Below are 22,963 nucleotides of genomic sequence, written 5' to 3'. Positions count from 1 at the left end.
CTCCAGATTATCCATCCTCCCTCTTTCACAGACATGTGCATGGCCACCACCACTCCCCACCTACATGGCCGTTGGGAGGGTTGGGACGTGAGTTGATTCTTACCTGTTCTCTGTCATCAATCCTGTATGTTCCTGTCCAGCCTCTATCCTGAGCCCAGGGTGAACCTAAATGCAGAGAAGCTTAGAGGACTCTCTCAGCTGTCACTCATTTCTGCCCTGACTGCCACTCTCTGGGCTCAGACAGGAGTGCCGAGCTTGGTTGAACAGCAGATGAGCATTAGCTCGAGACAGTCCCAGGTTCCAGAACCTGCAATTCCAGAGACCTGGGACACTGACCATCCCGGGGTTCTAGAAGAGAACACACTTGGCAGGAAGGAGAGAAAAGATGAAGATGAGATGTACCACTCCACCTCTGATGACACCCTGCAAGGACCCCAACGGTGGGCACTCACCCATCTACATTCCAGCTTCCAGTTCCCGAGCACTTTTTCACCCCTCACCATCCCACCACATGTCCGGAGGCCTCAGAAAACAGGCTGACCTGTCTAAGATCATGGTCGGTAACTGGCAGGCCTGGGGCTCCCAGGGGCTGGAGCTCCTTCCTCATCACTGCTGTGATGCCACCAAAGTGAAGGCTCGAGTGCAAGAGATTTTTTTCAAAATCATCTTTAATGTATTTTTAATAATTTTTTGCCTCATTTACCAGATAAATCATCTAAATAAATAGATGCTATACAGTCTCTTACCAACATCAGTACAAAAATAAACCGCGCTCTGCATCCACTCTAGCCCTCCCAGCACACACTCACTCAGAAAAGGCATGTGCTTGGAATCAACCCGCACTCCCATCCCTCCCAAATACATTCACGTTGTCTGAACAAAGCTCGACGCTCATTCCGTGCAAAGGCAGCGTTCTTGTGCTGAGACGTGGAGGCCAGGCTGGCCACTTACAAAGCAAAGCTAAGCCACCTTACACGGGCATAGCGCCTCCCCCCGCAGGAGGGGAGTCAGCAATGGGATCGTCACCCTGAAGGGATGACAGGGCTCGGCTGGGCATTACAAGTGGCCGTGCCAGGGGTGGGGGAATCCTGTCCTCGCCCCATCCCACAGCAAGAGGAAAGTACCGACCGGGCTCTCTACATTCAAAATGAGAGGGGGCCGGGGAAGGAAAGACAGGCGGTCCGACTCTTTCTAAGCCCCCACCACCCCTGTGAGTACTGGCCTTCTGGGGTGGGGTGGGGTGGGGCGGGGTAGGGGGGAGCTCAGTGTCCCAGGCCCCCCCAGGATGCTCAGGGCTGGGAAAAGGCCTGCGAGGCCACATCCAGCCCCTCATAGAGGTCTCCGACCCTGGGGAGCCGTGGGGAGCCCCAGCTCACAGGCTTCTGCCCTGAGACACAGGGTGCCCTGCTTGCCCAAAGGGCTGAAGAGGCAAGAAGCATCCTGCCATGCAGACAGAACATGAGCCGTCTCACTCCACAAACAGCCCCCAACCCCCCTCCCAGCCTGCAAATCGCACAAACAGCTCTTTGAAAGTGCCCATGAGGCAGGAAGAGGTCCCATGTCCCCTGGGGGATGGGGTGTATGCCTTCTACTGCAAGCTGCCAGCCCGGTCCCAAAGCCAAGGCCAACAGCATTCGATTAGAGGCCCCCCTGGCCACCCCCGCTCCACCCCCACCAACTCCAAGCTGCCCTTCCCAGACCCAGGGTCTCACAGCAGGGTGGGGCAGGTGGGGGGCTCTGCTGCCCCTCCTATCCCCAGGAGCTCCTCTAGAGTCAACTTCCCAAGCTGGGAGGAACCACCAGAGCAGACCACCCCCCGCCACATTGGAAGCACTGAATTGACCCTGGACAACAAAGGATTAAGGAGGAAGGAAAGAGACTCAGGGATTTAGGAATCTTGCCAGCAGGGCACCCCAAACAAAAATGGGGTCCAGGCTGTCTTTGGTTCGGGAACTCGGGAAGAAGGGGTCTGGGGGAAGAATCGCCCTATCCTTGCCTCAGCAGGATTCTGCTGACTTCTTCAGGACAAAGCAGAGTGGAGAGAGAGCCCTGGGAGATGGTGGGCAGGGCCTCCCCCTACAGGACCCCAACGCTGATGATGGGGGAAGGTGGAGGGAGCCGGCCTCTTACCTTTGCTCCCCTGGCTCCTCTTATCCACCCCCACCTGGCTTTTTCTCCCTTCCAGGGCTGGAGCAGAAAAGAAGCCCCTCCTCACACTTGGGAAGCTACTTGGCCACAGGACACATTTGTGCAAAGTAGGAGATGAGCGTCCCTCCTCCCAGCATCCCTTCTCCCAGCATCCCTCCTCCCAGCAGCAAAAGCCTTCTGCCCAGCGGGCCCAGCGGCTCCGGTGCTTAAGCACAGCCCGACCCACCAGCCGCTGCAGCCCCACTGTAGGAGGACGCGCAGAGCCCCCCCAACACACACACAGGAAAACCGGGGCACTCCCAGCTGTGGCATCTGGGATGGATGGGCAGGGGAAGCAGGATGGAAGGAGGAAGGGTTTCAGGAGTTGAAGGCTGCCCTGAGAAGGTGATGGGACGCTCCCTCCCTCTCTGGGAGGGCAGAAAAAGAGAGGAGGGGGTAGGGTTGAAAAGTCACCTGAGTCAGAGAAAACAAGAGCCCCTCAGGGGAGGAAGGACAGGATCAAGTGCCTCAGAGCCTGTGCTGACCCTGGCATGCCTGCGGGCCCACCACGTAAGCCAGAGAACCATACTGTGTGCCGGGAGCCTTGAGGCCGTCCGGCCCTCACTGACAGCTGTGAGCGGACCAAGTCGGGATAGATCCTGTCACGTGCTGTGCCGTGCAAGGGTGGGAAGTGTGGGGTGCCCGTGACAAGTTCTCAGGTGCTGTGAACCACCCCACAATTTGCCAGGTCAGGGTTTCGAAACAGGTTTGCAAGACCCGCTGTGTGCATCTGCAGACACACACCTGCAGTCACGAGGTCACAGGGCAGTGTGTGTGCACCCGTGTGGCTGCGTGTGCATGTGAGTGTCTCTCACAGGCCAGGTGATGGGGGGCAGGGGCTCCCAATGGGAGGGGCTCAGCTGGCAGCCACCCCAAGGAAGGGTATGGAACGTACCCCAACAACCTCAAAGCCTTCCTCTTGCGCCCTCATTTTGACCCAGTCATTTTTGGTCAAAGCCAAACTCCATATCCCACCGCAAAGCTGGAGTGGAAAGTTAAAAAGAAAGAACCCCACCCCCCACCCCAAAAAGGAAAAGGGAAACCAGCCAGAAAGGTGGGAGTGGGTGGCTCAAAGGAGAGGGTCTGGGCCCTCCCATCCTCCTTTGGTTCCTGGCACCAGCTGCTGCATCTCTAGAGCCGTACAGTGATGGAGATGGATGGAGATGCAGGCGGCCAGGGGCGGGTGGCCCTCCTGGCCTGGAGGCGGCCCCCTGACTGGCAGGGCAATGCCAGGCCGCTCCAGCCCCAGCCCCCTACACAGACCACCAAGCCTTTCTGTAAACATCACGCGCAGAGAAAGGGGCGAGGTGGCGGGAGAGTGTCAGGATCTTTCCCCTGCTCCTGTTCCATATGTTTTTTAAATAAAATAATTACCCCGCCCCCAACCCCTCCCCATCTCTGGAAGTCCCCACCCCAAGCCCAAAAGCAAACAGTTTACGAAGAGTAAAAATGGTGACTCAGAACTTCCCGCCGCGGTCCCGGAAGAAACCTTCAGCCGCCTGGGCCTCCCGGAAGGTGACGGTGACGGAGTTGGCGGTGATATCGGTCACTGTCACTTCACTTGCGGGGAGCACGGGTGTCCAAGGAGGTGGCCCCTCGGCCAGGTCTGCATCTGCGACAGACACAGGAGATGGACTGAGCTAAGGACAGCACTGGCGACACTGCTGCCTTTGGATCCCTGCCCACCCAGCACCAGGTCCCCCCTCTGGGGCTGCAGCCAGCTCTGGGTCTAGCTCAAGGCCGGACGCCCGGGAGGAGGTCACTACCTTCGTCTTCCCAGCCTGGATAGGTTGACCCCCAGTGGGACCCCAGGAAGAGCTCGGGGCTGTGCCAGGGCCCCTGCAGGCTGTGCAGCCCCGGAAGCACCTCGGTCCCCCTCTGGGCATTGCAGCACTTGGACCCGATGGCTCGAGGGAACCCCCCCCCCCAGCACTCTGGGGCTTGGGCATGGGATGCCTTACCCTCCTCCTCGGGGGGCTGCTCAGCAGGCTCCCACTCGCTGGCCGCCTGCAGGACGTCCGGGGCCGCTGGCTCCTGCAGGAAGAGCTCCCGTGGATGGCTGTGACTCTCCAGGTCGGGCCCGCGGGGCGGGAACTTCTTGCGTGAGAGCCGCAGGTACTTGTGGGCCTTCCGCGGCTTGCGGAGCGGGAAGGGCAGGGCGGGCACCATGGGGCCCTTGTCCACCATGGGTGCCCCTGCCTTGACCACCCCCTCAGGGCTCCCGCTGCCGAGTGGGCGCGTCAGAGAGAAGCACAGCTTCTCCTTGCCCTTGGCCTTGTGCGAGCTCCGCAGGTCCATGCTGTACAGCCGCTGCGGGGGCAAGCCAGGGCACGGCGGGTCAGCCCTGCCCTCCCAGCCGCTGCCGCGCCTTTGCTCATGCTGTTCCTCCCACCTGGAGTGCCCTTCCCTGTGTTTCACGGCCTGGAGCCAGCCATTCCTCCAACCCCCAGCCCAGCCCAGAAAGCCACCCTCTGAGCAGCCGCAGCCTGTATCACCCACACCCCACTGCCCCAGCCTGGCCTGGTGCAGCTGCTCATCTTGGCCCCACAGGGTAGCCACCTCTCCCCAGGGGGGTTGTGTACAGCTCAGGGCCGGGCCAGTGCAGCAGAGGAGCCCACAGGAGCACAGACTGAAAACTGACCAAGAAAAAGCAAATCTGGATTTCTTCTGGTCCCAACTAAGGAGTTCTTCACCACGGGGAAGGAATCTTTGCCTCCTAAAGGACCCCCAAGGCTGAAACAGCCAGCTGGCCAAGGAGACGGTGTGAGGTGGATGCCCTCGGGTTCTGGGAACAAGTACCCAAGGGGTGCACATGGCACTGGGTGCCCCAGGTCACACAGCCACTGGGATGGTGTTCTGCTCGCAGCCCACAGGGTGCTCCTCTGCTCTGCAGGCCCTTCCCCGTGCAGGTGCCACATCGCACTCTAGGGATTTGTCTTATTGACTTCAGCTGAAATGGATACAAATCCAAGAAAGATGCTTGGTGCTAAGTGTTGGGAGGGCCTGGATAGGTCCAGGATAGTACCTTCTGCTGCCACCTATCACCAGAGGCCAGGGAAGACAGTGAGGCTTCAGATGGGATGGTGGCTCAAACCTCCCCCAGCTGGGAGCAGAGATCACAGGCATAAGCTCCATTCTCCCACCTTGCCCACTAACTCCCAACACTCAGCACAGGGTACAGGTTGTTCTGGGACAGGAGGAAGGCCAGCCAGGGAGAGGTAGGGACAAGACTGTAATGCCAGCAGCGCTTATCCTACTGCAGCTTCATCAAAATCCACTCCTTCATCCTGGCTCGGTGGCCATCACAAGCCTAGTAAACTCCTCTAACGTTGCAAGGCAATCCGTCTTTGCCCTTCTCCACCTCACCAAGAGAGAACCGCAGCTACTAATAGGCATCCAGGAGCCCCCGGACTCAGACCTGGGTTTGAATCCAGCTGTGTTACCCTGGGTAAACTCCTGGCCTCCCTGAGCCTCAGTTTCTCTGTCAGTGAGACGATGAAGAAGCCAGCCTCCAAGACTGCCGCCCCCAATTCCTGCCTCAAGGAATTCACATCCATGTGTAGTCCCCTCAACCCCTACCTACTATAGGACTTCTTCCAAGGCTAGCTCATTAAAGACACTGTGCCCCCGGCTTGCTCTCTTGGATCCTCTGCTCTGGGGGAAGACAGGGGCCACACTGTGAAACCACCTGGGAGCCCTCAGAGAGGCCCACATGCAAAGTTCCAGGCCTCCTGTCAACAACCAATGCTGACCTGCCGCCACACGAAGAGCTACCTTGGAAGCAGGTCACCCAGCCCCGGTCCAACCTCCAGATGAGTGCACACTGGTTGACATTTACAACTGTAGCCTAAACTAGAGTCGCTAAAGAACCAGCTATGGGACTCCTGCATTCCTGACCCACCGAGACTGTGTGATATGCTAAGTGTTCATTGCTCTAAGTTGCTAAGTTTGGGACTAGCTTGTCACATGGCGGTCGATACCAAGCACAGCCTCCTGGAGGCTTTGTGGGCGGGTGACGCACATTCACTTGTGAGCAGCACTGAGCACAGAGCTTAGCATGGAGAAGACGTCTGACAAACAGATGCCACCCTCCTTCTTGGGACCCAATTCACACCAGACCCCGTGGAAAATGCCCACTGCGTGAAGGGAAACCCATCCTTTCCGGCAAAAGCCTCAGATGATCTATAATCAAGAGTGGGCAGGAGACAGGACATGGCTCACACTCTGTGTAGACCAAGAAGCCATGTTGTTTGGCTTCAAATACCTAGGTGAACGTTAGTCGATTAAGGAGAGCAGATATGCTTTTCATCCCAATTTTATAGATCAGAAAATTCAAGCTCAGAGAGGCAGAGACATGCCTCAAATCACATCACTTCAAACTCGACCCACTTTCCAAGCACAACAGTGAAGTCAGCAAAGTGGTCCCAAGACCTGGGCAATGTGAGGCGTCCCGGAGTTTAGAAGCCTGCGTGTGGCAGAGGATTGGAACAGGAGGCCCCGCAGGCTCCTTCTCACTCAAAAATGCCCCATTTCTAGGGCATCCCAAGACAACAGTTCCAGAATTCTGAGTGTCCTTTTATTGGATTCTAAAATTCCAGGTGCCCATGTTGCCTCAATTCTAAAGCTTATGTTTCCTGAAGTCCTCAAATATTATAATTTTGTATTTGGGGACTTTGAGCATCATAAAGGCTCACTTACAAGATCCTAGGCTTTCAAAATTCTAGGCTCCCTTCAGCCATATACCCACCTTGCCCCGAGCCCCACAGCACCTCCCACCCAGGCTGTCTTCCTTCCCCACCCCCCCAATGGAGACCCCCTGAGTGCACCACCCCCCAGGGCCCTGGGCAGAGCAAGGAGGGTAAGTGGTTCAGCTCAACTAGCTGGTGCAAATGCATGGGCTGGGGCAGACTGATGGGAGGGGCAGGGGGACCTCAGGGTGGGCACCAGGGCTGGCGGGGTTACCTGCAGCAGAAGCCGCTTGGGTTTCGGACCTCTCTTCCTATACCCCGACGCTCGGTCTCTCTCCTCCCTGGGGTGCAAAGCAGATGGCAGAAGAAAAGCAAACACTGGTGACATTTAAGGGAAAGTAAAGCATCCGCTCCACCTCATACTCTCCTGTGTATGGGGAAAGGGGCACCCGCCATAGGCCACCCCCAATCCTCAGGTAGGGACTCCTCTCCATTGCTTTCTCTACACCCTAACAGTGGGGCCCCATGTTCATATCCCAGGGCCTCGGTCTTCCCGTCTGGCAAAAGGGGTGCAGGGGCACAGCCACTGGTCCTAACCACTGAGGTGGGACTTGCGTGACATCTCCCAAAGTATGTGGGTCTCTACTGGGCTCCAGGGTCAGGTCAGAGCTCTGCTCTCCATGCCACTGGGTACACCCTCCAAAACAATGCAGTTCTTCCAGTTTCCACTCTCAGAAGAGTTGTACAGAAACCTGTCAATCAAATTTGCCTCGAATGTCCCAGGGGAGCTGATGAGAATGTATATGGTCCTCTCGTGAGATGCCAGAGTGCCTCAGCGGTTGAACTCAGGGCGTGATCCAGGGATCCAGGATCGAGTCCTGCATCGGGCTCCCTGTGGGGAGCCTGCTTCTCCCTCTGCTTGTGTCTCTGTTTCTCGTGAATAAATAAAATCTTTAAAAATTTTTTTAAAAATTAATAAAAATTTAAAAAAAGGAAATGGTCCTCTCATGAGTAAAGCTCTACCTAGATTCTTCCCCTTTTGGGATCTGGATGACCTTGGTGGAGAGGACAGGCTCTTGCTTCTATCATCTGGTTCAGAAAAGGGAGAACAACTTGCCTATATCGAGTCTCCAGTAGATGCCAGACTCTCTGCTGGGTGCCCTCCCCACACCACAAACACACAGGCATGACCCAAGGATGCATACAAAGCCACACAAGACACACACAAGACAACACAACAGAGACTCCAACAACAGTGCCGGTGGAGAACTTCAAAGCCATTTGTATTCTATTTCCTTTCATTCCTGCTTTCTGTGGCCCCAGCTACAGAGGCCATGTGGGCAGCAGAGAGACTGTGGAGGCTGGGAGTGTGCGCCCTTCCCCCTACTGACTGTGTGACCCCAGAGAGTCTCTCTATCTGAGCTCAGGGCTGCCCATCCCAGGTGGCTGTTTCCACCACTAGCCCTCCTCCCTCCTCAGGGCAGTACTGCCCACGGGCTCCAGGGACACTGGGGGAGATGCATCTGCGTAGGGCCCTTCCTCCCTCCCTCCCTGTGGGGTTGGCTGCAGCAGGTCTGCCCTGAGGCCCTGGAGCCAGCATTTGACCACACCGTGATACTAGCCACTTGGCTTGCCAGGACAGACCTGCCGGCCTTTGAGGGTGAGTCTTCTCTCAGAAGCCAGTGCTGGGCACCAAGACACCCTGTTCCAGGCCCAGCTCTACCCTGACTCAAGGGAGACCTTGACTGATCACTTCCCCTCTGGACCTCACAGTCCTCGTCTGGAGCAAGACAGTCCCTCCTCAGCTGGCCATCAGGGCGTTTGGGAGGAGCAAGAGAAGTCCCTGGGATTTATCAAAATGGAGGGTAGAAAAGCTAAAATAATAAAGTGAGGTAGGGGTGAGAGGAAAGAGAAAGAAGAGAGGAAGAGGACGAGGAAGTAGAGGGAGAAGGAAGGGTTGTGGGAGAAAAGAACAATGATGATAGTGTGTTTATGGCATTTACATGTGAGGGAGCCACTATTACTATCCTTGCGTTATAGTCATGGAAACTGAGGCACAGAGAGCTTAAGTCACTTGCCGAGTGCCAAAATTCTGACAGCTTCTGCCACTAAGAGCTGAGCTCCAGGCCTAGCGAGGGTCAGGCCCAGGGTCCAGTCAGGGCCAGCAAGGCAGGCCTGCCAGGCCACACGATCCTGGTTTCCAATCCAATGCAGTGTGTGCGTGTGTGTGCACGCATAAAGGGGGAGGGGTGCATTCTATCCAGTCCTTATCACCTAGGGCCTGGTTTCTGTCAGCCTTGGATCCTGACATCAATGTCCAGGGCCCTAGGGTGGTGGCACCCTAGGAGTTGCACCCTCTCCACCTCTCCCTGTTGGCGGGACTCCACAGAAGAGCCCCTTTGCCAGACTCTGAGTCTCTTTAAAACCCTGCAAGGCTAGTGTTAAATGGGCATCATCCCTCTTTTACTCCCTCTTCACCAAGACTGAGAGAAGAAGGCGAAAAGTCACACAGTAGGTCTGTCTGTAAAGGTCTCCAAGCTCTTCATTTGTTCCTTAACTATTTTCTGACTCATTCAAAATAACATCCAAATCCTCCACTGGGACTTAGTGGCACTCCCTGAGCTGTGCACCCCCTTCCTTCAACTGCCCCACTCCTGCCTCATCTCCCACACATCACCCAGCTCACACCACTCCAGCCAGCCGCACTCAGAGCCACACTTGCCTCCATACTGTTCCTTAAACATTGGCTCTCACCCCAGGGCCTTTGCATTGACTGTTCTCTTTACTTGGGATGTCCTTCCCTAAAATACTTGCTAGACTCATTCTCTCAAGTAATCCAGGTCTCTGGTCAAACACTCTCACCTAACTGACCCTTGAACCCCTACCCATCCCCTCCCCCTGCCCCAACCCTGTCCTTGCAGTAGTTATGACCATCTGATAGCATATACATTTCTTGGTGTTGTTTTATTATCTGTCTCTGCACTGGAATTCGAGCCCCATAAGAACAGGGATTTGGTTTTGTTCCTTGCTGTGTCCCTAGCACCTAGAACAGTGTCTGGCACATGGCACAACCTCAAGCCATGAACAAGCAAACAAATGACCCTTCATTACCATCACGGAGATCATTCACACACGTGTGCCCACACTTACTGGTTTACAAAGTGCTTTCATACACCTTGCTCCCCGTGAGAGCCCTGTAAGGTCAACAGCACTATTGCCACTTTGCAGATGGGGAGCATGAGGCCCCGAGGGGGAGGAGGCCTTGCCCACCACCACACAGCTGGTGAGCATCAGAACCAGGATTCTAATTCGGGACTTGGACACCTGCCTGATGCTCTCCTCACTGCTGTCTAGGACATTCCACAGAATTCTCCCCAGCACCACAATCCAAGGCTCCACCAAGCACAAGGAGCCAGAAAAACCATGTGGGATAGGGACTCCCTGATTTTTAAAGGAGAACAGGGGAGAGTTTTCCTCAGAATGGGCAGGACGCTTCCTGGGGAGAAGCAATGGAAGAGGGCAAGGAAGGGCAGGGGAAGGGCATCTAACTGGGAGTCAGGAGGCCTGGATTAAGCCCTGGTTGGGTGGCTTCCCAGCGGTAATGTCCCCTGAAAAGCTCTTTAGCTCCTCAGAGCTTCAGCTTCCCCATCCATCAGAGGAGATTCTCATCCCTATCTCAGGAGATCACCATAAAGGGCCAAATGGAAATGATTTTGTGCAAAGATCCCACTCTGTACAGGTGGGCAAGGTGAGAGGATACAGAAGGATTTGGGCTGCCTGCTGGTGGGGAGATCGGTGAAGCAGCAGATTCAAAAAGCTCCTATATCAGCAGAAACGACATTTTGTCAAAGGCTCCCCACTGAGATGCAACCTCACTGCCCATCAGCGGAGCTACCAATCACTAACATTCAGAATCAGAGCAGAGTACTGGCAGATAAGGGAGATGGGGGCGGGGGGGGGCCTTTGCCCATGGCCACTGAGCAGGGAGGTGGCCAGTGGGATGGACCAGAACTCAGACATCCTTGCTCTGAAGCCACAATCCATCCCCTGGCCTTTCTCAAGCTTCACTGGATTCTCCTTTTCTTGGTGAGACAGTCTCTAGGGAGAATCTCTCTCTGATCTGTTATCAAGGCCACCACTGTCCATTATTGACATTGCTGGCCCTACACAGGGCATCTCCGTAAAGCATTCTTATACTTTTCACAGCAGTTAGAAGCCCTACCTTTGGGAAAATCAGGACCAGTGTTATTAGGGGATGGCCCATTTTACAGCAGAGAGACCGAGGCCTGGAAAGGTTAGAGAAGTAGCCGATATCACTCAGCAACAGGAAAGGGCCCTTGGCTGCACTGGTATCTGATGCCCACCCCCTTCTTTCAGCTGCATATGAAATCGGGCTGTCCCTGCCTAACCCCCTCCCCATCATGCCCATGCCCCATGTTCGGAGCCAAGCCAGCAGCAGGCTTCTTATGAAACCTCAAAGCCTGCCTTATGCCCAGGCCCAGTCAGGCTGAGGCCCCCTTACTTCTCCTCATAGGCCATGACCAGGCGGGGGTCCAGGATGTGCTCTTCCGGCTCCCATGTGCTGTACCTGGGGAGAGAAACCGCAGGTCAGAAGCTGCCCTGCCCCCCACTGGCATTCACCAAGGGTATAGCTGTTCCACCAGGGCCTGCCATCTGCAGACTTTTGCTCCCTTTCTGGCCCAACATAACTGTCACCTACTCCTCACAGCTATCCCTGGTTGCCCAGGCTAGGTCAGGGGGCTCCTGAACTCCAGACACCAGAACTCCCCTCATTCTGAGCACTGATCACACCACCCTATAAATAACTGCATCCAACTCCCAGTTAGGCCTCATGCTCACCCCAGAAGCACAGGGTACCCTGCCCAGGATTCCCTTCCTGTGGGAGGCATGAGCCTGTGGTCAAGAGCTCAAGTCTGGCTCTGGAGCCAGACTACCTGGGTTCAAATCCCAGCTCAGCCCTTGCTAGCTGTCCAACCTTGAAGGATTTACTCAACATCCCTGTGCCTCCATCTCCCCATCTGTAAAGAACTCTTGCGCTGCTTAATACGTTCATCTAAGTACCTAGTACAGTGCTTACTGTTGCTGTCCCTGCCCACAACCTGCAAGCCCTGGCCCCAACATCTCCTCTGTCCAGGCGGAGCCACTCCCTCCCTCCTCGGCACACATCTGTACCTTCACTGCCAGGTGTGAAGTTCCCCCGCCGCCCTGGCATGCAGCAGGAATCTGGTAGATGGTTCAGCGATCCTAGGATCCCATGGCAGGTCGCCTTGGTATTTCGGGTGGGGACCTTCCACCACCCCCAGACTGGGGAGCATCCCCTGGTGGGACAGCCTGGGGAGCAACAGCTTAGCAGCTCCACAGCTGAAGCCATCCTTGTGCTACCTGCACTGCTATTTACTTAACACTTGCCTTTAAAGCAGCTCACTTTTTTCATTTAATAATTTTAAAAACAAATGTTAGGAGCACCCAGGTGGCTCAGTGGTTGGCATCTGCCTTTGGCTCAAGGTGTGATCCCAGGGTCCTGGAATCGAGCCCCACATTGGAATCCTCGCACCAGGGCTTCACACCTGGTGGTGAAGGTAAAGATCTCTGCCCTCATGAATAAATAAATAAAACCTTTAAAAAAAATCTCAAAATAAACAAAAACAAAATTTTAGGGGGCGCCTGGCTGGTACGGTCGGAGGAGTATGTGACTCTTAGTCTCAGGGTCCTGAGTTTAAGTCCACATTAGGTATAGAGATTACTAAAAACATAAATAAATAAACTTAAAAAAAAAACTTATGACTTCCATAAATAGAAAAACTAGTATCACTCACCATAAACAGATGCTAATGCATAAAGAAACTAATCTTTAAAACACATACCTGAATGTGTATATATACACAATATTCAAATACGCAATATATACACAAGCATATAAACACACACATAAGTTCACACGTATACACGTATATGTAAAAACAACAGCAAAGCAATGCACCATGATTCTGGCCCAGGCTGTATGCCCAGCTCTGCTGGACAGGAAGGGAGGCGAGCAGGTATTAGGCAGGCGTTAGGAGGCAGCAAGAGGCTGGCTGGTGGAAGCCCTGTTCCTACTCCTCCTAACCAGCTGAGCTGAAACTTTCATCTTAAACCATCCTGGGACTGATACCTACAAGAAGTCGAATCTAGATTCGAACAAGCTACCTAAGGACAGAATCCTTTCCTCCTTCCTGCCACTGACACTTCTGCACACCTAGTTTATGTTGGGCCCTGTGCCAGGTTCTGTGGACTCAGCAACAAAGGTCCGAGCCCTGAAGGCCTTACAGTCCCTACCCAAGTGCTGCGTGCCCAGCCCGATCAGGTGCCTTCACAGCCCCCCTCATACGTGCTATGCTCTCTGCCTGAGGGACAGTCCCTCCATGACCTCATCCTTTCAGAGCCAGCCCTTGTAGCTTCCCCTGACATCCTTTTCCTCAAACTGTCCTACTCCCAGCAGAACGAACCCTCCCCTCTGCTGCTCTCCACAGCCTGGCGCACTTGGCATCTGCCAAAATTATTGATGAATCCAGTGGCACCCTGGCTGGTAGACTATAAGCCCTCCCTAGGGTGCCCAGCCCAGCCTCCGACCCTAGGTGCTCTGGGAATGGCTATGGAAGCCACTGCAGAGTTCTGCTCACCCTGAAGAAATGCTAACAGTGAAACTGGGGTTTTTTAATAGTTTGCATAGAGCCCAAAGTATAAGCAACCAGAGACTGGCAGAGATCCAAAACTTCCTCTTCCAGAACAAAGGTTAAATTTCTTCAACTGTAACTAGTTACAAGAAACAAGGAATTTTGTGGTCCTCTGTGTCCTCCACCTTCACCCTCTCCCCTTCTCTAGCTGTTAAGATGATTCTACAGTGTTCTGGTCCTCTCTGTCTCTCTCACTTGCCCACTGCCCTGCCCATTTTTTGGTTGTTGATGTAGGTGCTATGTGGTTCCTGGCAAGTCCCTAACCTTCTCTGGACCTCAATTTCCTCATCTTAAGACTCACCACCACCACCACCATCACGGTAACAGCACCGCTCACTGCCAGGGGCTCATCTATTCCTCATAAAACCCCCATGAGGTAGGTTACCCTATTTAAAGATGAAGAAACAGGCACAGAGAGTAAGCATCTTGCCAAGATCACGAAGACAGTAAGTGGCCAGTCTGTGGTTGGAACTGTTGAATCGTGGCCACCCTCTACCTTTGGGTCTCTCACCCGGCACTGCGCCTGGCTCCCCACTGGGCTGTGATGTCCCTGGGTGAAAGGCAGTACTGACTGACCTGTATCTGACTGAGGCTTTGCACACAGTGGGTGCACAGAAAGGCTCAGCGGATTCAGGCCGGGCCTTTACTTGGCTGGGGTGGCAGCACGTGAAACAATGGGACAGGGTCAGACTCTGCAAGCAGCAGGAGGCCTGCCTGGTCCTGCTCCAGGCTGCGGCAGAGGAAGGGCAGGGGGACGCAGCGCCTCACTCTCTCGGGCCCCCCCGCCCCCTAAAGTGGAGGCCAGCGGCCGCTCCACAACGTGGGGAGCCAGAGGCCGCGGTGAGACGCGCGAGGCGCACTGCCCAGGCGCCGCGGACCTGGGTCTGCCGGAGGGCGGGGCGGGGCGAGCGGAGGGGCCGACGCGGGCAGGGCGGGAACACCGCGCTCCGTGGGGGGCGGAGAGCCCCGCTCGGCCCGCCCCGCCCCGCCCCGCCCCTGCAGCGGGGCCGCCGTGCGCGCGCACGCACGGAGGGGGCGCGCCCGGATTACCAGCCCAGCCAATGGGGGGCGGGGGCGGGGGCGGCGCGCGGCGGCCGCGAGGTAAACACGGCCACGTGACCGGCGCCCCGCCCCCCGAGCCCGGGTAAACAGGCTCGCGGCCTCCCCGCCTGAGCCGCGCTGCGCAGGCTCCCGCCGTGCCGGGGGCGGGGCCCCCCGGGGCCAGGCCCGCCCTAGTTCCCCCCAACAGCTCAATTTAAAGCCCTCCAAAGTGAGCCGCCGGTCGGGGCCCTCAGGTCTAAGACAGACGGGTGCGGCGGTGCGCAAGTCAGGCCGCCACTGGGGCCTCGTTTACTCATCCGTGAGGTGGGGATGCCAAAGGTCCCAGTACTGGGGGCTTAATGTGATGATTAGATGTGCTAAGCCACGTGAAGCACTTACATCCGTGTGATACGTAATAAAAGCAAAGACGCGTTAATTAAATAAATCAAAATACAGGGCGAAAACCTGCCAGGCCGGAATGCTGGCCTCTGCTGTTGCCGCCCAAACCCAGCGTTGGAGGAGGAAGATGCACGGCCACCTCCTCTGTCCCCGGCACTGTGTTATCAACTTGTGTTATCAACCCTTCAACAGAGTCCTGTGAGGTTAGGGCCTCATTTTACATGTGGAGAGATGAGAGGTGCAGAGATTGAGGGCTTTGCCATGGGTCACACAGCTTGTAAATCTACAAAACTAGGCTCCAAAGACAGCCTGGTCTGGCCCCAAAGCCCAAGCCCTTGCTCCTGAATAGCCAAGTCACCTTTGGCAGAGCTGATTGTGTATCACAGGTGCTAGGCCCCTACGCCCCGGGATCAGGGAAACCACAGTTCAGATTATCCCAGCTATATTTGACCCTGGGGCACAGACTCCTCTGCTATGGATATCTGTGTCCCCATCTGTAAAATGGGTTGCAAAGAGGCAGTTAAAAATGGGCCAAGGCGGGATTCCCAGGTGGCTCAGCAGTTTAGCACCTGCCTTTGGCCCAGGGCGTGATCCTGGAGACCAGGGATCCAGTCCCACGTCGGGCTCCCTGCATGGAGCCTGCTTCTCCCTCTGCCTGTGTCTCTGCCTCTCTCTGTGTGTGTGTCTCATGAATAAATAAATAAAATCTTTTTTTTAAAAAAATGGGCCAATGCCTGACTCATGCAAGGTGCTTACTGATTAGCTGCCTGGTTATTGCTTTGGCCACTGACAATATCATTACCAAAGCTCCCCTGAGGTAGTCCTCCCTAAAAGATGGAGTAGTGTTCACAAGTGGGAAAAGAAGAAAGGAATGCATTCCCAAAGGGGGTAACAGCAGTCCTGGGCAGGCTGAAATCAGTGGAGTATCTGAGGGTCTGTGTGGGACACAGAGACGGAACTGATGATTTAATAATATCTTCTGCCCTGTGCCCCCAGACCCTCCCTATGCAATTTTCTGTACCTTCCAGAACAAGATAGCTCCTCTGCCCCATCTGCTGGGGATGAAGGGCAGTCATTTGTCTGCTGTTGGGGAGAAAACGGACAAAGCATGTAATGGCCTATCAGAGGCCTGGCACGGAGTGTGTGTCTAAATCATGGTTTCTGTTATTAATATAAGCCTCCTTGACAGGGTGAGGAAGGTGCTGACTCTCCTCCCCACCAACGAACGCTGGCACTACCCTCACCAAGTCTCCCAGGCCTGTAGGCAACAGCCTAACCAGCTACCCACTCCCCACCCTCTTTCTCAGTCTCTTCTCCAAGCAAGGAACCCCAAGGAGGGGAGACTAAAGCCCACATGGATTACAAAGGACCCCAGGTCCTCCTGCCTCACCCCCTGCCAACCTGTTTTCCTCCAAGTGAAGTGGGGTGATGCAGTAGGTGGCATGAAGTAGGTGCCACATGGCAAGGGAGCTGTAAGTTATATTCTTGTCATGATCTCCCTTCTTTGGGCCTCAGTTTCCCCATCTGAGGACTGATCTAAACCATTTCTAAGACTACTTTGAGCCCCTTTGAGGAATGGAATCTCCTAGATTCCTTTCCTGTCTGTGGGGAGACCTAGAAGTTGAGCTAACTTTGTGTTAAGAACCAACATTTCGTAAGTACCTGGTCATCTAAGACTTCCATCCCCTCACAACAACGTTATTCCAATTGGAAGATGAAAAAGCAGAGGCTCCACCACACTGGGGACCTAGATAGCTGTGAGCCAGGCCAGGAACCCAGGACCAAAGTGCAGGGGAGCCAGGGGTGCCCCGGGTCATCTTGTCAAACAAGGCTCCCAGAGCCCCTTTGAGGAGTCACAAAAGGTAGTCATTCGGGCCCACCTGGTGGTCTCAGCATGTTAAGAAACAAGTGGCAGGGGGCTCAGGCCAGCAGGAACATGAGAAGCTGCTCTTGGAGTGCTAGGCCCTTCTCTCCTGGCTGAAGCTCTGATAAGCAGACATATCCATTTGGGATTAAAAAAGTGGAAGAAGGAATTTTTCATTGATAAGTACCTCTGTTTCAAGAAGGAAATCTTTCAAAAGATGGAGTCTAGCGAAGAGGAAAAATAGCCAACGGTGCCTTGAAGGCCAACCGGCTGACTACACTCCCATGCAGCTCCTTCTGGTGCTGAAGCTAAGGGGGCACATGTACCGGGGAGTCAGTGCCCTGCTGCCCACCCCAGGCCTTCTCCTTTTCTAGCTCCCCCTCAACTCTTACTGTCCCTTCACACAGGCTGGAAGGCCACCTCTCATCTGCGGGGAGGAGGAGGGGATCCTCCCCCAGGTCCAGGGTATTGGGCAATGGGCGGTGGGTGGCGGGAGCAGCAGCAGTGGACCAGGGCAGGACTTGGTTGGCCAGTCCCCAACCCCAACCTCAGGATGCCTACAGGTCGTCCTGAACACTTGCGACCAGGCCTTGCACCGGCAAGGTGAAGGAACATGAAAGAGGAGGGCAGGGCGTGCGCTATACAGCCTCTTTTTGCAGAGCGGGAAACTGAGGCAACACAGGCTGTATTTCCCTCTGCTGTGTCTCCCCACCAGGCCCTCATGACGCTCCCAGAATCCAATACCAGGTCAGAAACAGAAACATAGCAGAAAGCCCCTGGCATAAGCAACAGCAGCTCTGGGCAAAGGGGGTTTCCAGGAGTCACTCCCAAGGAGGCAGGGCCCCCACAGACCAATGAAGAGGCCCCACGAATTGTTCATTCCCTCCCACTCCCACCCCCCTGTTGGCAGGTGATTGGTTAGTAGGAAGGTTCTTGATTGGACCTTAGCAGGAGAGGTGGAGCCACGGGAAGGGGACCTACAGCCAGCAACCTGTACTGCAACTCTGAGATAGAGGCCCAGAGGCGATATGTGAAAGTGGGGAAGCCCAGTTCAAGTCCCACCTCTGCCTCCACTTGCTGTGTGACCTAAGGCAAGATGCTTAGCTTCTCTGAGCATGTATTCTCATCTTTAGAGATCACCACCATCCCTGCTTCACAAGGCTATCTGGAAACCTGCTTGGTAGACTGGAGAATGCTATCCAAAGGCAAAGTGAGCTCAGGCTCTGTCCCTAGCTCTATGGCACTGAGGACTCCTGCCCCACTGGCTAGACTTGTCTTATCCAGCCCCACAAACCCCCCTACTCAGCACTACCCTACTATTTGCTCTATCTCCACCTGGCCAGCAGCCATCTCTGAAGCCAAGATGCTGGGCCTTCACCTCTCAGATGCCAGGAAAAGCCAGAAATGGGGCTTTTCCAACCAAAAGATGGAGCTCAACCCAGAGCAGAGCAGGAGAGAAGAGAAGCCGGGGCCCACCTTGACCCTCACGTCCTTCCAGCCCCTCAGCCAGCAGAGGGGAAACCGAGGCTTAATCAAGGTTCAACTGCCAATTACTAAAGCAGCTGGAGCTAAAAGCTAGTCAGGAGAGAGGCAAAAGGCAGATGGAAGGATGAACAGGTAGGCAGACACATACACACAAAGGAGCCTTACTTTGGAGGCCATCCTTTCCATTTCACCAGATATTCGACTTTACCCTGGAAAGAAAGAGAAGCAGACAAAGTGAGATACACAGCTGCCCCGACAACCATCATGGGACAATAAGGTCCAATAATTTCTGCAGACTGATGTCCCCATAACACATACACAGTCCAGGGACACTCCCCCCCCCCCACACACACACCCCAGAGCTCCACCAACCCAAAGACACCCAAACTTTGGCTGCTGGGTGACTACCCCACCTAGACTGTCCTTCCTGTAAAAGCACAGGAGTGCATCTGGCCCCAAACGTTTCTGGGGCTCCTACGGCAGAAGCTCAGAGCCCATGTCACACACGGGGAAATGACCACATGGGGCATGGATCGCCAAAGATCCGGTGCCCAGAGTCCCAGTATTATGACCATAGCTTTTTAACTTTTAACAAACAGAAGACTCTCCAAATTCTAGAAAATTCCTCACTGTGGCAGGTTTCCCATGGCTCTAGCCCCACCAGTCCCCTTCCCTAGGAGAGGCTACCTCTGGCCTGGGGGGTGCCAGGCCAGTGACTTTAGGACTCTTAACTCAAAAGACCCTGGCAGGACTCCAGAAAATGCTGACAAAGGCTCCACCTTCAGAAGTGGTGGTCACCACCCCTCCAGTAGTTAGGAAATAGAGCCTGACCCCTTCCTTCCTCACTGATGGGGGCCTGGCTTCCCAGCCCTACCCGATCCACCAGAACTTTAGGACCAAGATAAGTCATCCCCTCAAAGAGGCCTGCCCTGACCACCCTTTCTAATGCCATCCCTCCCACGTTCCAGTTCTCTTTCTGCATCACACACAGCCCCACTGGAAGGCATCTGTATTTATTTTCCTGTTCGTTGCGTGTCTCCCCTGCCGGACTGCCAGCTCCATGAGGGAAGGGATGTATGCTTCCCTGGGGCTTAGACGGGTGCCTGGTACATAACAGACTCTCTATAAATACATTTTGAATGAATGGCTGAAGGAATGCTGTCCCTCACTCTCTGGCACTACCGTGTAGGACGGTAACCACTGGATCTGCTTAGGCTACTGTGCGTGGAAAGCACTGGGCTTTGTAAAATAAATGAAAATTGAGGAAACCCTGGAGGGAGGAGGAAGGGCGGCCCCAAGAGTTCAACTCCATCAGTGCTGGGGGAAGAAAAGCCCATGGCCCTCCTCCACCTTCACCCTTGGCCCAAGACCCCAGCACTGAGTTTTCTCTCTCCAAAGACCACGAGCTAGCAATTAACCAACTTAAGCTCCTGCTCTATCTCCATCTCTACCTCGGGGTGTGACCTTCACCAGGTCACTTCCTCTGCGGGGGGTCTCAGTCTCTGCCCAAGTCAACTGGGGGGGGGGGAGGTGACCTCTAAGACCCCTCCCAGCCCTGCCCCTGGAGCCTCCCAAGGGGCTGCAGAGAGGAGATAAGGGGCAAGGATGGTGGAGAGTGCCAGAAGAACTTTCCCCGAGGGCTTCCATCCCCCACCTCCAGTGTGAGGTGACCACTCTGCAAACAGGTGCACTGGAAATGTGGTCCGCCAGAGTCCGGCCCCGAGGCGCGGGTGCCCGAACCCAGCGAAACTGGTGCCTCCTTAAATTGCAGGGTGAATGCTTTGGAGGCGAAGGGAAGAGGGAGGAGCTTAGAGGATGCCCCAGCGCTGTAGGCGGCCTCGCGGAGCGCGGCCGGGCGGGGCCGGGAGTTGGGGTGGGGAAGAGGGAGAGGTGTGCGCTGGAAGACGGGGAGAAAGCCGGAGGTGGGGGTAGAGGGCTCCGAAAAGGTCGAAGTCCAGAGTGAGACCTCAGAAGCAGGAGGCTCAACCTCCGCCTCCAACTTCCAAGGTCTCGGTACCGAGTCCGGGGTCCTGAGTTCGGGACCCAGCTCCGACGCTAACACGCCAGGCAAGCCTTCTCCTCAGCTCGGGCCTCCATCTCCCCTTATTTAGAATGAGGGAAGGCTGAGGGAGGATGGCATTCGGGATCCCCACAGTCTGATCCTAATCTCCAGCTCTGGCGGGCTCAGCTGCCCCCAGGATGCCGGGCCGACAACTTTTTTATTCTACTCATCCTACGAGGCGGCAGGGGAAACTGAGGCACGGGCTGGGGAGACGAGCCCAGCAGCACGGAGCTGCCCGGGCCCCCCCCTCCGCCCCACTCTCCGCCTCGCCGCCAGCGTGGAGGGGACGGTGCTGGGGCCAACAGGGGACCCCACAGGGGTCCTGGGAGCCGCCCCCAGGCAGCCTCACCTTCCGCACGCGCTTCTTCCGGATGCTCTCCACCGCGAACACCTGCTCGCCGATGGCTGACAGCTCCATGCGGGGCGGCGGGCGAGCGGGCCCGGGGCCGGGCCGAGCCGGGCCGGGGGCGGAGCTGCGGGGCCGCGGCTGAGGCGCGCGATGCTCGGGCCGGCGGGGACCCCGTCACCCTCGCCCGGGCGCGCACGCGCACGCGCACGCGCGCACACCCCCTCGCGCTCCCTCACGCCGCCGACGTTCCATTTTTGAACCTGCGCAACGTTTTCCTCTGCGCGAGCGGGCGGGCGGGCGGGCGCGCGGGGAGGGGGCGGGGCGGGGGCTCGGCTCGCGCCCGGCAGGTCACGCCCCCCTCCCCCTGCCCGCCGGCCCGCCCCGCCCCGCCCCTCCCCGCCGGAGCCCCGCCCCCGCCCCCGCCGCCGAGCGAGCGCCGCCGGCCCGCGGGACTTATTTGGCGCGGGCGTCGCTCGCCACCGGGGCGGGGCGGCATCGTGGCCCCGAGACGCGTTTCTGAGGACGCCCCCGGTGACTGCGGGAGGCCGGAAACAACACGCCGCCGTGGGGCCGACCAGAAGCGGGCAGGGCGCGGAGGCCACGTGTCCCACCTCCCACCGAGGGGCGGGCGGGGCCGGGGCGCGGACCCCCGTGCGGGCCGAGATTTGCATCTCCGGACCGAGGCGCCTAGATCCCGGGTCTGCAGCGGGCGCCTGCTGGGCGGTCCGTCCCGCGGTCCGTCCGGCGGCGGCTGCGCGGAGCGCCGGGGCTGGGCAATAATTGGCGGCAGGTGTGGCCGGGGCGCGCGGCCCCTAGTCGTTCTAGCTTGTGACATGAATGGACCCCGAGACCGCCCAGCCCGCTCCTGTTTTCGCTGCGGCGCCCGCACTCCTTCCCGCCGCCCCCGCCGCCCCCGCCGCCCCCGCCGCCTACCTGCAAGCATCCCGAGTCCTGCCTCCCTGACCCGCTCCTCCTCCCGCCTGCCTGCAGCTACCACCTCCGCGCGAGCTGCCGCCCCCCGCCGCCCCCCCCCCCCAGCCGGGGCCACACTGTGCCCGAGAGCGCTTTCTCCAATGCAGATCTGGCTGGGTCACCCCAGTGCTTAAAATCCTCCCATGGCTCCTTATTCCCCCTCAGCAGAAGGTCCAAACGCCTCTGTCTGGAGCGGAGAGAAAGGAAATAGATTTACCCTTGACTTTTGATCAGCAGCAACGGAAGCCATCCAGAAGGCGCTGGAATGATTAATGTCCAGGAAGAAAATAACCATCATCTTAGAATTAATTACCCAGTGCAAATTTCTTTCAAGAATTATGTGCCCGGTGAAAATACCTTTCCGGGAGGGGGAGAAAATAATAACATTTGCAAATACCAAGACTAAACCTTTGCCACTAGCAGACCCTCCCTCAAGGAAATTCCAGAGGAAGAACTTCAGACGGGAGGATGATGACCACAGACAGGTCTGATGCAACGGGGAATAAAGAACAATGAACATTGACAATATAAAACAATAACAATGTCTTCTGGATAAAAATAGAATTAAAATGCACAAGAACAATAGCATGTAAATCGAATGAGTGGAGTAAAAGGGTTCTAAGATCCTTATATTCTAAAGGAGGCAAATGGAGATACCAAATACACTCAGAGGGACGGCTGGGTAGCTCAGCGTCTTCCTTCAGCTCAGAGTGTGATTCTGTGATTCAGAATCCAGTCCCCGCATGGGGGTCCCTGCAGGGAGTCTGCTTCGCCCTCTGACTACTTCTCTGCCTCTCTCTCTCTCTCTCTGTGTAGCTCATGAATAAATAAATAAATCTTAAAAAAAAAAAAAACCACCAAACAAATGCACTTAGACTTGGGCGAGTTAAGAATGTAAGTTGTCATTACCAGGGTAAACTAAAAGAATGGAAGTGCAGCGCATAATACTTATCCGAAATATTAGAGGAGGAAGATAGAAGGAGAAAAATCAACCCAATTAATCCTAAACCAAGCAAGAACAGAGAGAAAAATAAATACAAGAACGATGGGACAAAGATATGACAGATCTAGATGAAAATGTGCTACAATTCAATAAATGCAAGTGGACTTGCATCAAACTGGATAAAAATCCAACTACATGAAATTTAGAAAGCATATCCACAAGAGACACTCCCAAAACGT

The 22,963-nt window shown here is 55.8% G+C and overlaps 1 protein-coding gene across 5 annotated transcripts; it reads right to left on the bottom strand.

Moving 5' to 3' along the window:
- Nucleotides 1-650: 650 nt before the first annotated feature.
- Nucleotides 651-22,104, bottom strand: CBX7 (chromobox 7). 5 transcript variants are annotated; one of them, XM_038550531.1, is made up of 6 exons: nt 21,999-22,104; nt 18,564-18,607; nt 11,398-11,463; nt 7,150-7,216; nt 4,149-4,497; nt 651-3,799 (listed from the first exon to the last, which is right to left on the bottom strand). In XM_038550531.1, the coding sequence occupies exons 1-6, from the start codon at nt 22,077-22,079 to the stop codon at nt 3,645-3,647; spliced, it is 762 nt and encodes a 253-aa protein (XP_038406459.1). In that variant the 5' UTR covers nt 22,080-22,104; the 3' UTR covers nt 651-3,644. The 5 variants fall into 5 exon arrangements, with proteins under 5 accessions (XP_038406459.1, XP_038406460.1, XP_038406463.1 ...); XM_038550532.1 differs by lacking the exon at nt 21,999-22,104 and adding an exon at nt 20,810-20,938; XM_038550535.1 differs by lacking the exon at nt 21,999-22,104 and adding an exon at nt 20,810-20,938 and having other exon boundaries at nt 4,149-4,221.
- Between the last annotated feature and the right edge of the window lie 859 nt (nt 22,105-22,963).

The sequence above is a fragment of the Canis lupus genome, chromosome 10, assembly GCF_011100685.1.
Source record: "Canis lupus familiaris isolate Mischka breed German Shepherd chromosome 10, alternate assembly UU_Cfam_GSD_1.0, whole genome shotgun sequence".
Taxonomy (NCBI): Eukaryota; Metazoa; Chordata; class Mammalia; order Carnivora; family Canidae; genus Canis; species Canis lupus.
Note: the sequence above shows the minus strand (reverse complement) of the source record. Positions and strands in the feature narration are given on the sequence as shown.

Bases quoted from the DNA above. Each gene is read 5' to 3' on its own strand.
- CBX7 (XM_038550531.1), bottom strand. From the start codon at position 22,079: ATGATGGTTATTTTCTTCCTGGACATTAATCATTCCAGCGCCTTCTGG. The intron at 11,464-18,563 runs GTAAGGCTCCTT...TTCTCTCCCCAG, and splicing joins TGGAAAGGATGGCCTCCAAA to GTACAGCACATGGGAGCCGG. The intron at 7,217-11,397 runs GTAAGGGGGCCT...TTTGCACCCCAG, and splicing joins GTCATGGCCTATGAGGAGAA to GGAGGAGAGAGACCGAGCGT.